Genomic DNA, 17,500 nt, shown 5'->3' with positions numbered 1-17,500 from the left:
GTCATCTACAAATTTTGTTTGCATATGGCATGGCTCTGTACATGATTCAACTATTTTTAATGCCAGCTACTTGCAAGCATGTATGGAGGGTGGAGGAGGCGGGAATGGGTGGCTCCTGAGAGACTGTGGGTATGCCAATTATCAAACTCTACAGGTACCACAAGGCCTGTACAAAAACGAAGAACACCACTAAGAGGGCCTGTGGAAGACAAGATCTCCCTCCTTGATTACTCTGGTGGGCAGTGCAAAGCAGCAAATTTCTGCCTGGCCTCCATTACTCAATAGCTTCTACATAACTTAAGCCCAACTTAACTCAAAATATTTTCTTTTGTTTATAAAAATAAAGATAAATCTCAACACCAGAGAGATATTTGCAAAGCTAATGAGAGGCATGAGTTAATTTCAATTATAAGGGAAAAACTGTTTTGAACTTGTTTGCAATGCAGAGCAGTTTGGTAGGGATCACCTTGGTTAAAGACTTGATTATTGCCTCTTGCTAGCTAGGCCTTGAAAGTGACAAAACATGGAGAGAGTTTTGTTAAATTTACTGTGCATTGAAACCAATTTTCAAGGAGAACATGGAAAAATGTATTTGCCATAGATGGAAAGATTCAACTTTGCAGTGAAAAACACTTGGAGTGAGGTGCACTCTAACAGTAAGATTAATTTTATTGGGTCACTTTGTCCAAAAGCCACTCAACAGTCATCAGGTGAGTTCATTTTAAATGACACTGGAAAAAAGGGAAACAGTAAGGGGAAACAGTAAGGGGGCTTTCATTTATTAGCACATGAAGGGGGGGGGGGGGGGGGGTAATGTTATTTTGGAAAAGTATTAAAACTGTTCCTGGGAAATGCCTGCATTGGGAAATACCTGTAATGATTAACTCTCAACGGTCTGGACATGGAAATGCACCGCCCTTCCTATGAAGTTTTAAAAGTGACGGATGCCTTATATTTTACTTTTTGTGATGGTATGCAAGCTGAACAGGGGCATAGCGACCATATACGCACATACCCACATATATGCGTACCTCCAAAAATCCAAAAAATAAAACATTTTATTATTTTTATTTATTTGATATTTCCATTGTAAAGGGAGAGGTCTCTCCCTTTTCCTGTAGCCACATTTACCGTGGATAATGCACTCGTCTACTAAACACTTCTATCAGTAGTTCCAAAGGTTGACAAATAAAAAACAAAGTTACAGAGAGTGAATAGTTAGCATTTTTTTCATGCTTTGATTTATGAAACTTACCCCCAGAAAACATGGGAAACGGCATTTCTGAGGCCCTAATGATAACAATTTTCTGGGGAGCATGTCCCCAGATCCTCCCTAGAGGCTCATGCAGAAAGCCCTTGTTTCACTGCACCTTCCTGTGGGTACCTATTAAAACAGAAAAACCCTGCTACGCCTCCAGCTGAATTGTTGCTTGTAAGGATATAGATGATTATTGAGTTGAAAATGTTGAATATAAGCATTAATGCTAATAACACATGAGTCCATTGGATGAACTGGCTGAGCTGTTCTGGTTTCATGTATTAGTTGGGTGGCTCCAGTATCTATGAGGGAGAGAAACAGGGGGGTTGAGATATAATGCTGGATAAAGATTGGGGTTATGTGATTGTTGCCATTACCATAGAGGGGGGTTGGGAAATGTTTGAAGGACTTTCCAAGTAATTTTGCCAACCACCCCTCCCCCCCTTCCCATGAGCTAATAAATGAAACACCCCTCATACATACACACAAAATAGTTTTTCGTCTATATTACCAGTAACAACAAAACAACAAACAAAAGCCAAAACGACAACAAAATTGCCCAATACATGGAGCAGTCATAAATATAAAACTACTCACTATATTTATCACTAAATTGCTTCATTTCCATTGGTCGAGTGTTATAATGTAACACGAAGTGATTCTAGAATACCCGGCCACTATTGTATTCTTGCAGAAGTGCCCTTTGAAGAACTAGGCATATAATAACGGATGCTATTCCTATGCAAATTAAGACCGGTATTCTAGAATCTAGCCAGTCTTGTTTATGATCAACAGGACATCTGTCTCAAAGACATGAAAATGAGTACAACAAAATCAATCTTTTCTTAAGACTGCAAATTTACCACCAGATCACCTGGACTCATCATGGCTTAAGAAAACGCTCTTCATCAAATGTGATTTTAGGATGACTGAGTATTATTGGTACCCGCTTCTCCTTCAAAATGTCACTTTCTAGTTCCAATTTCATCATTTTTAGCTTGTAAGATGCTATCACAGTTTGAAATACTGACAACACATCTAATTCAGCATTTAAGTCATTATTGCTGCATGAAAGGGGGGTGGCTCTTAATTAACTACCAAACTGTTGCTATGGAACCCTTCAAATAATCATTTCGTGAGTCTCTTTAACTCAGCAGTTACCATTTTTTGCCAAGTGTGTTCTATTTAACATTTTTTCTACTGATTCAACTGACAACCATATTTGTTTAATCACATGGCCAAAAAAGAAAATGCCTAAAAACTCAACGAGTTAACGATGTTTTTCACAAATTTTTAATGCAACAGTACAATAACAATGTAACACAAAATCAGTGTAGCATGGATTTACGGCCCTCCTCTGATGCACTTTTCAAAATATCAGTTCCATTTTTTGCCCAAATAGAAATTCCAAGCTACAGTTTACAAATATTGATGGGACAGTTCCCATATGATGAAAAAACCGCCTCGTCTTTTTGTTAATTTCGAGACCAAAGACTGGGACTAGTTGCGCATACACCTTTATTGAAGTGATGTCAGATTTCCATTGAAAAAGTTACTTCAAAGAACCATCCATGCAAACAGCTTCCTTAGCAACCATTGACCTTCTGTAGTTAAGTGCCACCCCCTTAATGAAGGTGCCACAAATTTAACAATATAATTATCTTACTTCCAGCTAGAGGTGCACCAAGTATCTTTGACTTGAAGAAGTCACAATAAATCAAGGATAGAATTATCCTATAAACTAATAAGTGATTACGTACTAATTGATCCCTTTTAGCAATGTCTTTTAAAATCTACTAGACCCTTATGATAAATAACTATATAATTAAGAACATTATTTTGCTTTCCTTAAATAAACGTGATTTTTTTTTTCAAATAGTGTATCTTGAGAGTGTTCGCAAATATATGCCAATGAAAATCGAAATAAATGCAGTGAACCTGAGGTAAGACGGAATTCCACCCGACGTACCTGTCGAGATAAAATTGAAAACAGATGTTCTTGAAGAGAATTCAAAACATCTGATAATGCTAAACGATGACTCAAAGACATACCTCCTTCCAGTGGTTCGCTGTACGCTGCAATCTACTACTTGTATTGAATCGAAGCCTTCGAGATCGAGAATTTCGCTGAACGTCGTTGTAACATTTTCTGAGCTCCTATTACTCCAAAAGAGCGTTGCTTCCCAGCAAACCAAAAGTGTTGCTTACAAAAAGCATGAATAAAAAAATCCTGCCATCTAAACACCCTTTGCAAAATTTGGCCCGCCAATGAGGTTTAAAAAGTCGCCTGCTAGAAGGCGTAAAAGGAACGATGGATGGCTTCGAACGCCACCTTTGTGTTTACATCACAGCGCTCGGTTGGGAAACTGGATGCTACAAGCTCTGCGGATCTAGTGCCAAGTCATTCTCCTTCTTTTCATGACGAGCGTGAAGTGCATGCAAGAGCCTGGTAACTCCCGGTTATTTTACCGGCCCCGAAAAGTACCGGGAAAGTTACGGGTGCTTCGAGAAACACTCTTTCGGTCCCGATAAAGTTCCCCGGTAACGGTCCCGGTAAGTTAACGGGCCCGGTAATTACCGGGACTTTCGAGAAACAGGCCCCTGGTACGGTCTGAACACGAAAGACTGGGTAAAGTAGGTTGATAGAACTTAAGTATTTATGGCACCATATAGCATTGAAAAAAGAAAATTTCCTTTCTATAGATCTTATTGGCAACAGGTCAATATTCACTTATCAATCATGGATGGCTGGATTTTTATAATAAACACTTAAACGCACCCTGCAGCCACAAGAATTCATAATTATCATTTTAGCGCAGCTATGCTGAAAAGGTCACTCAGACAGCGTTATGCAGTTTATTTCTGTTAAAATAACTATGCATCTGTCCTTCTGCTGGAAATGCTGACTGTTTACTATAAATGTTTCAGTTTTTAGACTGCTCAATGAGCAAACTGAAGTATCCTAATGCGTCATGCACAAGAAATTATAGCTGTTAAAACAGCCTTAGAGAAATGAGGACGCAAACACTGACGTAAAAATGGAATGGATAGAAAGGCAGTTTTTTCAGCCAGCATCATCAGTCGGAAGCAAGTTTTAACTGGCATTGAAAGAAGAACAATAGAGTACAACCTTCGAGGTGTATGACAACTGCAGACTTCCTACAAATAGCGCTGATAAACAGTTTTTAAGTCTATAAAGCACGCTTTTTAAATAGCGCAGAGAAGCAGTATTTAAGTCTAAGCTCCCATTTTAAAACGGTTAGCTCTTACTGCGAGTTAGGGTTGGTCTGCAGTCTGCAAGTGTCAGACACTGCGTTCTAGTTAAGGTTCTATGGCACAGATATTCAGTTTGTGATATTATGAGGTTACCAGGAAAAGGTTGAGCCAATTTGGCCAATATAAGAGAATAATAATAAGCTTGCTCTCCAGCATGGCGGATTTTGTACCATGTGATCGTTTGTTGCAAAAGGCCTATTGCGATTTTTGCCGTAAAAGAGTTGAAACAAGAATTCTAATTGACTTGTTTTTCATACTATGAATATGCAAATTAGGACATTTGATTTCAAATGGTCCAGACCACATGAATTTGACGACCTGTCACGCAACGCGTATACCTTTCCCCTATGAAATTTTTATACCACTTGAAAGCTTATCATTCAGAGAGTTAACGGTGCAAATATTGTTAGGTTTTTAGCTTTCTCGCATGTTGAAAAACGATGCGGTTTCAGGGATACCTTCAGTCAAGTAAAACCAGGCGTCTTGAAGGTGAAATTATTTCGGGTGCAAACCTTCAAAAAGTAAACCGGATGTCGAGATACCACAGAAGAGCTTTTAGGAGGTTTTGAGCTGATACGAATTGGTCTTTTCAGCAAAATTTGACGGCAAAGTAAGCGTTAATTTCTGCGGGAAAATGGCGATTTCGACACAAGCTCTTAAATTCGCATTTTCTCCAAAATCTCCAAAATAAAAATACACGGCTTAAAAAATTATGAAGTGCATTTAGAGGCATAATGTGCTACATCGAGACAAAATTTGAGCAAAATCCATTTTTGGCCTGTGGCCGCGAAAATTCGAAAATGGTTTTTACTGGCATGCACTCTTAACTATAAGTAACAACAGAGGTGACAAAAACTAATAAAGACACAGCTTTTCGCTGCTGACATATTCATTTAAGGTCGGCTTTAAATATTTAATCAATAGTGTCTCCTTTATTTTACAGTGAATGTCGGATCGCCCTTTCACTAAAATTTCAAAATGATCCCATTTTAAACTCTGACCAGTTGATGTTACATGGTTGACCATTAATTAATGCTTTAAAATGCTCAGTTTTCTGTCATGCAATCGTCTTTTAGTTTTTCCGATATGAAAATCATCGCAGACCCAACAGGCAGCTCTATATACAATTTTAGCCATTTGGCCACGGCTAGGTCCATCTTTGTAAGGAAAGAAAGATTTAATGCGACGAGTGCTTTGAAAAATCACTCTAAGGTCAATGAACCCGTAGAATTTATTTACACACGATTAGTTTGCATACTAACAATTTTGCTTTGTAGCCCCAAATAAGGTAAAACTAAGAAAATTGTCTTCTTGGGAACTGTGATGGTTGGGGTCAATGGTTTGTTTTGTTGCCTTTGTAAGACATCATTCATGTTATAATTACCGGTAACAACACCTCTGGGGTAACTGTTTTGTGACACCAACTTCTTAAGTTCATCCAAAGACGATTGTAACAAACGAGGCGACCAGCAAATGCGGAAACAACGGTAAGTGAGAGTACGGATCAGATTTACTTTGTAATTTATAGGAGTGAACGAGTGTCATTTAGACCAAGACCAGTGAAAGTTCTCTTTCGATAAATTGATGTTGATTATTATGATGTTTGATCATGATAAAGTACAGTACATCAAGAAAAGGGATCAAATTATTTTCTTCAAACTCGATAGTAAATTTGATGTTTTACATGGCAGCTATTGAGATACTGTAGAAATTGAAGAACATTGTCTTTAATGTCCAACAGAGTGAAAGACCTTCTCCACAAATCAGTCCACTATCTAGGATTCCTTCAGCTTTGCTAATTGTGCCAAGATGTATAAACATAACAATGAGGTAACGTGCTGTTTTGACGTCAGTTCCTTGTTTTAATTCACAAACATTCCATTCAACATTCATCGTCGCCCCTGTTTATGATATGTGCCTAAAAAACCTATTGCTGACCCAGGCAAAATGATTTTCTATCAGATACTGTAATTTTTTAGTTTCAAAGTAAAAGGAATCGCTGTAAATATTATAAAATTACTCACCTTCGATCGACAGCACTTCGACATCGATGCGCCTTGTGATTTTCTCGTGACTCAAGTTACCCAGGACAACTTGCGAACTCGGTGAAGAACACCGACAGCACATTGCGCGCTCTGTTGAGCAATACCGATACAACCTTGCGCGCTTGGTACAGCAAATCGAACTTGCTTTCCCCAAGACTAGTAATAGTTTTCACTTCATCTGCCCCCGCGTAGGATAAGACGGATGCCAGTTGAGGTATTTTCCAATTAATATGTGCTGCACATTGTGATCTCTTCATATTATTTTACATGTAATTAGCAGTAGGTAAATGAAAGTGAAAGATGCAAGGATAGGATGGGCAACAACAAACAGCATTTATTTTTCATTTACATCAAGGTTTATTGTTATACCTCCCAACTCTGATTGGAGGAGAACGTGTCACGTGTCGATGGCCAAAACTTCATGACGCCCTAGGGCGAACAAAACTTCATGACGCCCTAGGGCAACAACAACTTGAACTTTCGACTCACACGTGATCAGGTCGTGCACCTTTGAAACGGCGGCAAATCTGTACGCCAGCCGACGTCAAGCAAATAATTTTTATCTGTGTATTGTTCTATTTTGAGTTGGGAGGTATAACAAAACACTTAATGACTGGCCCCTCGGGAAACACGACCTCGACCTCAATGTTTCCCTCGGCTTCGCCTGGGGGAACATTGAGGGTCTCGGGGAAACAAAACTCAATGTTTCCCTTGGGGCCAGTCATTTAGTGCTTATTGATACCCTATCAATTGAAAGCAATTTACATTATGCCTTGAAACAGGAACAGGAATATTCAATGACTAGAAGACTTCAAGGCAACATTTCGTACGACGTCATCTTTTTGATCCATGCATGTGGTTCTTTCCACGGTACCTTGAAATACCATAAAATAAGAACAAAACTCGCTTATTATATTCGGGTCACTGATTATTATTATTATTATTATTATTATCTGTGAATAACTGTTGTAAGAATGATTGAAGATTGTTTGAAACTGTTGCCGTACTGAGACTATGGTTTTGCTTTCTGAGGTTGCGTCTAGTAGCAGTTTGTGGCCGAGTCTGTCGCTTCTGTTTCCGATTTCATTTGTGTCTGGCAAATCGTCGCCACTGTTTATCTGTAAAATCGACCTTTGACCCAGGCAATATGATTTTCTATCAGGTACTGTAATATTTGATTTTCAAAGTAAAAGCAATCAATGTAAATATTCGAAAATTACTCACCTTCAATCGCTATATCGATACTCCTTGTGGCTTTCTGCCTCATGACTCAAGTTACCCAGAACACCTCGCGAACTCGGTGAACAATACCGATACCACCTTGCGTATCCTGGTTAAGCAATACCGATACCACCTTGCGCACCCTGGTTAAGCAATACCGATACCACCTTGCGCGCTCGGTTGAGCAAATCGAGATTGCTTTACCCTATACAATATCTACCAATTTTACATATTAATTTACATCGTTTCCCTTTTTACGCGGGGGCTTCTAGGTTGCCTCCTCACAGGGCAATAAGCAAACCTTAACTCGAGCCATCTATTTTTGGTTGATATTATTGAAAATAAATTTATTTCAGGTTTTAAACACACTGGCTTTTAGCATCCTTTCCATTTCTGTGTAAATACCTTTGCACATGTTTTATTTCTTGTAATTAACGACACACTAATAAATCGAGGTTTGGATGCTTGGCACACTAGTTTTTTTTCTTTTATAATTACTTAGATTAATCAGTCTACTATGCAATTCGGGCTGAAATACGTCTGTCTCATGATCATCCTATCTTCAACATTCGGGCTCAGATACAACACACTTGCCTAGCTTTTTCTGACAAGCCTCAACAAATAAAATTTTGTATGATATGTCTTTAAATCTGGGTTTTTCCGTTTTACGACAGTAGCAGTTTGTTTGTGGCTATGACAAGATGCCAGGTATGAAACTTGGTGCTTCCGCTTCAGGTCTGCTGCAATCGCACTTTTTTTACGATTTTTCTTAGCGTGTTGTACTCGATACTTGCAAGTATCACAGATAGCTTGGGGTCTAACAATGTCTCAAAATTCTTTATCGCCAGTGATGTTTCTTTTTCTCTTAACATTTGTTCCATCAAACTTAAAACCACACAGACGGCGACAATTCACAAAAGACTTCTAGGCTCGTCACTGCAAAACTTTATTTAACGGCGAGGCGATACACATATCTTTGCATTTAGGATAAATGCGTTAAGATAAATTTCCCTTGCAAATAAACAAGTTGCAATCCGCTCGGCTGATAGCAATGCTTCGACATCTCTGGCCCGTGCAACAGAAATAGCAAAAGTAGTTAGCGACGATTATTTGAGAAGCGGAACAGTAGAAGACGACTAATACCTTCCCTCGCAATTGGTCTTCTTCCTGATTTATTTCTAGCTAGTCGGCTCTTCGAAGGTGTTTTGACCAAGCATTTTGATTTTACACAAGTTCAGATAATTATCTTCACTTAACAAAATCTTTTAGGTTGAAGTTCCATGTTTCCGAAACTTTCAAATGAACGTTAATAAATAATATAAAACTCCCCTAGCCATTTGAACTTGTTCTTGTCACCAGATTTGGTCAAAGAAATAAACCTATATCGCTCACAGGGTTGATTAATACCAGCATCCTGCTTGCCAGACATGAATGATTTATTTGGCGAAGCAATTACTATCCCTCAATGATTAGCACAAAATGCGCTAAACCTAATGAAATATCTTGGATAATGTTTCGCACTTAAATTGACCTCCGATAAGTCAGCTACATTGAATACACTGTCAATTTCTGTTATTAGGCACATCAAATGAGGTACCAGCTGTAAGCTATTAGAAGTAGAGTCTTCTTTGTCAAGATTTTTCTCCTTTATAAACTGATTAAATGAGGTAATACCCCAATGAATGATTTGGAAATATTGAGCCTTTGAATACTTTTTGATTCTCGTTTGGGTGACAATTCTCACAATTTGATGTACTTGAAGGTAGACGCCACTCTCGTCTTCTTCCACTAACAGCAGCGAGCTTTTTCGAATCCTTAAACCAATGATATCTTCGTCCACAGATTCGTCTAATCCACTCCTATGGATGTCGTTCTCGACATTCAGAATGTACTTTATTACAAGGTCAAGGTTTAATGGTTGCCGACCACGGAGAGAAATAAAACCGGATGCGTGATTCAAAACCTTGTCAGATGACATCGCGTCGTCCACGGCCAGTGAAATCGCTGTGGTCATAGCGATTGGGTAGCTTTGGTTTGTCATGGCAAGAAAGGCCTCAGTGTTAGCACGCTGACCCGTCTCAAGCTTCTCGAGGTAGCCTTTCCAGCCAAAATTCGAAGATGCTTCCCGAACTTGTTTGACAAAGATAGCGGCGCTTGCTAAGGCAAGGGGTTGGTAATCTAATGCCCGAGCAACTTCTTTTTCAGTCTCACCGTCAGCGATGCCGGAGAGAGAGGATAATAAGGAAATGGCGTCAGATGGTGTCATGCCCTTGCTCACAGAGATGTGATTGCTGAAAGAGGTTTCTGAAGGAATAGCAGAGGTGTCTTGCAATGTGATAAGCAGCTGACCTTTACACCAGTGCATGTCTCCGGTCTCTGGCAAATGAGGATTCATTCCACTTAAGCTGACGACATTGTCCACCACTAACAGCCACGATGAGTAAAGCTCAACTTTGGTACTAATTAATGACTTTATGTTGGCAATCTTCCCCTCCATCTTCAGATCTTTGTCGTTTACAGTATTTGTGACTGCATATTCTGAACACTTTAGATGACGAGCAAAAGAGACGTAGGATTCTAACAGAGAATCAAGACTTTGCGCATTTAGAGTCATCACGAATGCATTCTTGCCCGCGATTTGTTTTTTGTCATCAAATAATTTCTTTGCGGCAAGACCGGCTAACTGAGATTTGCCGCTTCCAGGGTTTCCTGAGATGTACAGAGAAGTTAATCGGCTCTCGTTGGTTTCTTTTAGTTGCTTTAGCTGTTGAGCTATCTTAGCCAATTCATGATCTCGTTTGGCAACGTCGTGCGATGGCTTGGGTGGGAGAACGCAAAACGCCGCAGGAGCTTCAATTTGTAACTGCTCTTCAAGGACCTTTCGATGCTTTTCTGTTTCCTTAAGGGTTTCACCTTTTTCTTTAAGTTCCCGTCCTTTTTCTTTCAGTTCTTCTTTTAGGTGGTCGACTACTTGCAAGACCTTTCGTAACTCGTCCGTCGGAAAACTCTTCTGATTTCTGGTTTCTTGAATCTTCAGATCGGAGAGGCCAAGTGCTTGAAAGGCAACTACAACTTTACCTACAGCAGTTTGAAACTCTGACTCCTTGACATGGCCTTTTGGCAAATGAGCAAAGACTTGATTACGAAAATTTCTCAAATTATCCACATTTGATCGGACTACTGCGTTTAGGCCTCTTCCAATACAGTCGGAGTACAGTATAGCGTAAAAGAGCATGGTGCAATCCCATTCTGCTCTATTTCCGTTAACCATGGTTGCCAAAAGACCCGCGTTTTTTCTTCGGTTTCCCGGTGACTCCTGGTTTTTGAAGGCCAGTCCATTTCGGGGTTCGTCTTTCCATTCTCCCAAAGTTGCCTTGTAGCGGTTGTCCCATTCTTGTTTGAAGATTGTTCGCAGGCCCTCAGCTATCACATCAGTAGTGATAAAGCAGATCCTGAAGTAGTTCAGTTGCTCCTCAGTGTATTCAGCGCGATCAAGATACTCCTTTGCCTGCTCCAGCTCAACAGCGCGCTCAAGATACGTCTTTGCTAGTTCCAGGTCACCCTGGGCATGGAGTACATCGCCTATGTTGCGGTAACTAATTGCGACATGTGTATTCTTGCCCGCGAATTGTTTTTTTGCTAACTGAGATTTGCCGCTTCCAGGGTTTCCTTAGATGTACAGATTAGTTAATCGGCTCTCGATGGGTTCGTTGAGTTGCTTTAGCTGTTCAGCTATTTTAGCCGACTCATGCTCTCGTTCGGCAATGTCGTGCGATGGCTTGGGTGGGAGAATGCAAAATGCCGCAGGAGCTTCAGTTTGTAACTGCTCCTCAAGGGCCTTTCGATGCTTTTCTGTTTCCTTAAGGGTTTCAACTTTTTCTTTAAGTTCCCGTTCTTTTTCTTTGAGTTCGTCTTTTAGGTGGTCGACTACTTGCAAGACCTTTCGTAACTCGTCCGCCGGAAAACTCTCCTGATTTCTGGTTTCTTGAATCTTCAGATCGGAGAGGCCAAGTGCTTGAAAGGCAACTACAACTTTACCTACAGCAGTTTGAAACTCTGACTCCTTGACATGGCCTTGTGGCAAATGAGCAAAGTCTTGATTACGAAAATTTCTCAAATCATCCACATTTGATCGGACTACTGCGTTTAGGCCTCTTCCAATACAGTCGGAGTACAGTATAGCGTAAAAGAGCATGGTGCAATCCCATTCTGCTCTATTTCCGTTAACCATGGTTGCCAAAAGACCCGCGTTTTTTCTTTGGTTTCTCGGCGACTCCTGGTTTTTGAAGTCCAGTCCATTTCGGGGTTCGTCTTTCCATTCTCCCAAAGTTGCCTTGTAGCGGTTGTCCCATTCTTGTTTGAAGATTGTTCGCAGGCCCTCAGTTATCACATCAGTAGTGATAAAGCAGATCCTGAAGTAGTTCAGTTGCTCCTCAGTGTATTCAGCGCGCTCAAGATACTCCTTTGCCTGCTCAAGCTCACCATGGCCACAGAGTACAACAGCCAAGTTCTTATATGAATCTGCGACACGAATATGTTGAGATCCGAATTTTTCTATCTGTATAGCAACAGTGCCTGAAGACAGCGTCAAGTCAGTCCTTAAAGCTCTGTAACAAAACAAAACAAAAAAACAAAAACAAAAACAGAAAAAGAAAGGTATGAAATGAAAATTAAGTCTAACAATTTGAACACAAACAAGGTTATCCAACCACTGGGCATTTCCTTACATAGATCAGAAACTGATTGCGAATTCTTTGATTACAGGATCACGTGATAAGACAGCCACGTCATGCCAAAATAATAGAAAAATTAAGCTCAAGTGTTGTATAATAATAGAGTCAAATTTCCAAAAGACTTTTTCACTATTGTTCTTTCCACCGACATGGCCACGGTGATGACGGGTGTAATCAAAGAACGGTGTAAGGTGCTCGCAAGAAAGAGGTTAATGCACTTTCTTGGCAATGAACGGGCCAAAGGACTACTGAGAAATCAGAGTAGTAGATATGATTCGAGTTCTTCTACTCAATGGCTATAAAGCATCCGATTGGTGTTACGTAGGTTGTCACTAAGGTTAGAATCTTGCCTGGGACTCCGATCTTTTAGTTACCATTTCGCCTGTTGCTGAGCTATTAAGTTATCATACAGCACGTACTTGTTGTGGAAATGTATTCGTATATTCTACATGCTAAGTTTCTAAATAAATAATAGTCGAGTTTCATTGTGGAAATCTACACCTGCATCTACATTTATACGTTAGCAGGAACTATATGTAGTAAATCACGCAAACTTTAAAAAGCAAAATACAAAATAAATAATAATAATAATTATTATAATAATCAATTTGACAACATAATTAAAATTTAAAAAATTCTAAATACAATATCCATCATCTAATCAGATTGCATCTCGTTATTTAAATAATTACTGAAGGAAGTCTGTTCCATTCTTTAACTGTTCTTGGAAAAAAGGAATATTTAAAGACAATTACTTGCGTGCGCAATACAATATTTGAAATTGTGAGATCCACGGGTACAAGTTTCATTAGCTCATGTCAAATCCTCAGATTTGGTTACCGTGACTTATTTCATTTGTAATTCTGTACATTGTACATAAACGAGCATGTTAACAGCGAAAAGTTAGGAGATTCCCATTCCAGGTCAATAATCATTGAGGTAACACTTGATGTATATCTGTAGTCGCTTTTACAAAAAAGAACAGGCGCCCTTTGTGTGTTCTCCAGCTTACCTATATTACAGCTGCATGTCTGCAGCAGTATTGACAGTAATATGTAAAAGACAGTCACCAGCAAATAATGTAGTTGGACATTCAAGATCAGATGCTAAGTCATTCACATAAAGTAAAAACAGGAAAGTCCCCGGGACTGTTCCTTGTGGGACCCCTCAAATTACTTGCTTTGGTGGAGATGAGACACGGTCACAGACAGCTTGTTGTGTTCCGTGTTTTAAAAGGTTTCTTAACCAATTATTCAGGGATTTTGTTAATCCATGATGTAGGTTCTTCAGGAGTTCAAATCCTGACAAATGGCAACAAAGTACATGTAATGATGTTGTTGTAGGTTCAAGAAAACGGCTTTTCAGTAAAGTAGGATGTTCATTAGAAGTACGGAATATATGAAAGTCATAACTTTGAACTGGAGAGAGAATGTCAAGTCCTGAAATCATAATCACACTTATAAGCGCTACTGTGGGACCAGCAAACTTAAAGCGGCTGTGTCACAACAGTGTAAATGATTTTGTGTAGTTAAAGGCCGGTTTCCAAATAGTCGTCTGTGTCGCTAGAATCATCTCTGTCGCTTGAAAAGAGCTTCCCGTGGTGAAAAACGACAGACGCGATTGAAGCGATTCTTGCGATACCTTGGTTTCCATTAAATCGTTTGTATCGGATCAAACGGTAAAAAAGACTGGCACTAGGAATTTTTTTTTTTTAAATAACATTTCTACCACAGTTGACACAAACTAACGGTGCTTACGGAACAATACTGCACTACTTGCATTACACTATTTACAGAATGGTAACAATTATCTTTATGACATGTTTTAAAACGTAAATGAAATTAACAGCTACAAACGAGACTACGGCTGGCTTAAAGAAAAGAGTTACAATGAACGAAAGTGAAAAGGACGAAGCGAAGTGACATTTATAGTAATTTATAGTAGTTTTCCCCAGATATTTAAGAATTTATGTAGCTTTCTTTGGACAATATAACTTTGCTTTAAGACATCGAGTTTATCTTGGAGGCGGAGAAGAAAGCCTTCAAAACATAAGTTGCCATCACATGAACTTGTCGCGAAGATATGGAATTTTGCAATAAGAAGAGTGACATTAAGTGCCTGTTTATTTTTTATGTTATTATGCCAACCGTATAGGATGTTAGATTCATTCAAATTGACCACTTGTTTGAATTTCTGATACCACCAGCTGGTGAATCTATCCCAGAAAGCCTTAGATACAGTACAGTGGTACAGTAGGTGGTTTATTGTTTGCTTTTCGGTAGCACATAGGGAACAAATGTCACTATCAGTAATGCCAGCTCGAAAAAGGCTGGATTTGGTAGGTAAGATGTGGTGTATTATTTTATACTGGAAAGCAATTAATTTCGAGTCTTTGGTTATTAGGAAAGGCAACGTGTACACCTTGTGGATGCTTTCTTTGGAGAAACCGTAATTTAGAATTCTGTTCTCTGATGTTGGTGGACTTACGTTGTTGGTTAGAAGTGTAGAGTAGGCGACACGGGTCGACGGAAGGTCTTCAAGAGGCGGGTTTAGGTGCGAGTTGTTTTGATTTAATATATTTTTCCATTCTGTAGGAATGGCAGCGACGAGGCCATAGTACAGTGTAAAGGGAATACTGATGTTCACTTTGCGAATGAGCTCGTCCAGTGAGAAGAAGGTGTTGTCTTCTTTTAAAAATTGTTTAATACGTATAATCTTAGCCTCAAATAAGGGTTTGAAAAAAACTGGCCGGTCTCCAATCAGGATGCGACTATTATTCCAGATGATTTTGTTGTGAATGCATTGGTCCTCCGAGAATTTGTCAGCATTGTATTCTTGTCAATACTTAAGTAGCGTGTGGTAAAAAGGTGGAAGGTTGTCAAGGTTGAAATGCTTGATATCGTATTGACATTTGGTTAGAAAGGATAAACCTCCATATTTGGCAGCGGTGAACTCTGGTATTATTTTCCATGCTGGTTGAACGTTTTCGGTGATTCTCTTGATCCAAGCAATTTTCAGCGCTTTATTCATGATTTCAAAATCCATCATTCTCAACCCTCCTTGACTTATGTCACTTATTATGGTCTTTCTTTTTATTTTGGCTGGTTTTCCTTCCCATATAAAATCGAAAGATAGTTTGTTTATTTCTTTGACGTAACAATCGGGGATCTCGAGCACAGAGGTGTTATAAATTAGCTTCGACAAACCTAGGGTTTTCACTATTTTGATTCTGCCATGGAGGGTAAGCTTCCTTCTTTTCCAATTCTTAAGCGTATTTTTCAATTTGATAATTTTCTCTCCAAAATTCAGCTTATTTGCAGCGTCGGAGTTGTACGAAAAGAAGATGCCGAGAGCTTGAATCGGTTCTTGAGGCCATTTGAAATTATATGGGGTATCAGTTTTGTTTCTCCAAGCTCCAAGCCACATCGCCTCTGTTTTACTTGTGTTTACTTCTAGACCCGAGGTGTGTTTAAATTCACTTAGAAGCTTCAAAAGGTTAATAACAGATTGATGGTCGTTAACGAATACTGTAGTATCATCAGCGAATTGGGTGACTTTTATTTCCTTTCCGCCAACGGTAATGCCTTTTATGTCATTGTTGCTTTTCAAAGCCCTTGCGAGAAGCTCAATACCAATTACAAAAAGAAGGCCCGATAAGGGGCATCCTTGCCTGACGCCTCGGTGCAATTGAAAAAAGGGTGACGCGTGACCATTGTTTAGGACACAGATACATTGTGGTAGATGACTTCTATCCATCTTTGAATATCTAGGCCAAAATTGAACAGTCGAAGCGTGGATAATAGATAGTTCCATTTTATTGTATCAAAAGCTTTTCGGAAATCCAAAAAATTGCAATTCCAGGCATATTTAAGCGCTTAGTGAGAAGCATGACATCTTGGATTAATCTGATGTTTTCGCCTATGTAGCGGCCTTTTACATATCCGGTTTGATCAGGATTAATGATTTTGGGCAAGGTTTTTTCTATTCTTTTGGCAATGACTTTGGTAAGTATTTTATAATCTACATTCAATAACGAGATCGGGCGTAGATTTTCAAGTATGGATTTGTCTTTGTTCTTTTTGGGAATGAGAGAGATGACCCCGCGCCGTTGACTAATCGACAGACAGCCGGACTGAAAGGCGAAGTGGAAACTAGCTAACATTTCGGTTCGCAGCTCGGGCCAGAAAAATTGGTAAAATTCAGCTGGGAAACCATCTGTACCTGGTGTTTTGCATTTTTTGAAATCTTTTACTGCGCTTAGACATTCGGCATCTGTAATTGGCCTGTCACATAGTTTTTGATCTTCGGGTGATAAAGGTGTTACTAATTCGGCTTTCAGGAAGTTACTACCCTGGGGATGTCTTCATCACTTTCTTTGGATTGATAGATTGACTCGTAGAACTTTTTTTGCTTGTCTAGGATGGCTAGTTGATCATAAATGTATGTGTCATCGTTTATTTTCAGCTTGTTAATGGCTTTTTTGGTTTGGGCACGGTTTTCTAGGCCGAAAAAATATCTCGTGTTACATTCACCTTCTTCATACCATCTTACCTTGCTCCTGAGGATCGCGCCTTTTACTTTGAAGTGCATGATTTTTTGCAAACGTAATTTTGCTGCGAGTAGTTCGTTTTGGGCATGGTTATTGTTAGGATTTCTTTCTAGACTTAGCAGAAGTTCATTTATTTTGTTTTGGAGTGTCGGTTCTTCGTTTTTACGTCTTTTTGCTTTCGTTTTGGCATATTTTACAGTAAAACCCCTAATTTCCATTTTTATAAGATCCCATTTCAAACCTTTATCTTCAACGTTTTCATATTTGGCCTTGAACAAATCAATGTTTTTGCGTAGAGCGTTAACATAATTGTCATCTTTAAGTAGAGAGCTATTAAATTTCCAAAACCCTGGGCCTCGGCGTTGTTTATTAAATCTGGTCTGCAAGAGTAACGAAATTGCAGAATGATCCGTTTCGG

The 17,500-nt window shown here is 39.3% G+C and overlaps 3 protein-coding genes across 3 annotated transcripts in view; all 3 read right to left on the bottom strand.

Annotated features, from left to right (window-relative positions):
- LOC138048449 (uncharacterized) overlaps positions 1-7,176 on the bottom strand; it is a 40,318-nt gene extending 33,142 nt beyond the window's left edge. Inside the window, exon 1 of the mRNA XM_068894640.1 lies at positions 6,559-7,176. The gene's annotated coding sequence lies outside the window, so the exon portion shown is untranslated. The remainder of the gene's footprint in view (positions 1-6,558) is intronic.
- A 2,042-nt stretch (positions 7,177-9,218) lies between these two features.
- LOC138049655 (uncharacterized) lies at positions 9,219-11,465 on the bottom strand. The gene has a single exon (XM_068896048.1). The coding sequence runs from the start codon at positions 11,069-11,071 to the stop codon at positions 9,263-9,265; it is 1,809 nt and encodes a 602-aa protein (XP_068752149.1). The 5' UTR covers positions 11,072-11,465; the 3' UTR covers positions 9,219-9,262.
- The window catches only part of LOC138049653 (uncharacterized), a 48,257-nt gene continuing 39,975 nt past the window's right edge, over positions 9,219-17,500 (bottom strand). The window contains exon 17 of the mRNA XM_068896046.1: positions 9,219-12,407. Coding sequence (XP_068752147.1) covers positions 11,471-12,407 — 937 coding nt within the window. The 3' untranslated portion in view covers positions 9,219-11,470. The remainder of the gene's footprint in view (positions 12,408-17,500) is intronic.

Source organism: Montipora capricornis, chromosome 5 (assembly GCF_036669925.1).
Source record: "Montipora capricornis isolate CH-2021 chromosome 5, ASM3666992v2, whole genome shotgun sequence".
Lineage (NCBI taxonomy): Eukaryota > Metazoa > Cnidaria > Anthozoa > Scleractinia > Acroporidae > Montipora > Montipora capricornis.
This window is presented reverse-complemented; position numbering and strand designations above follow the sequence as displayed.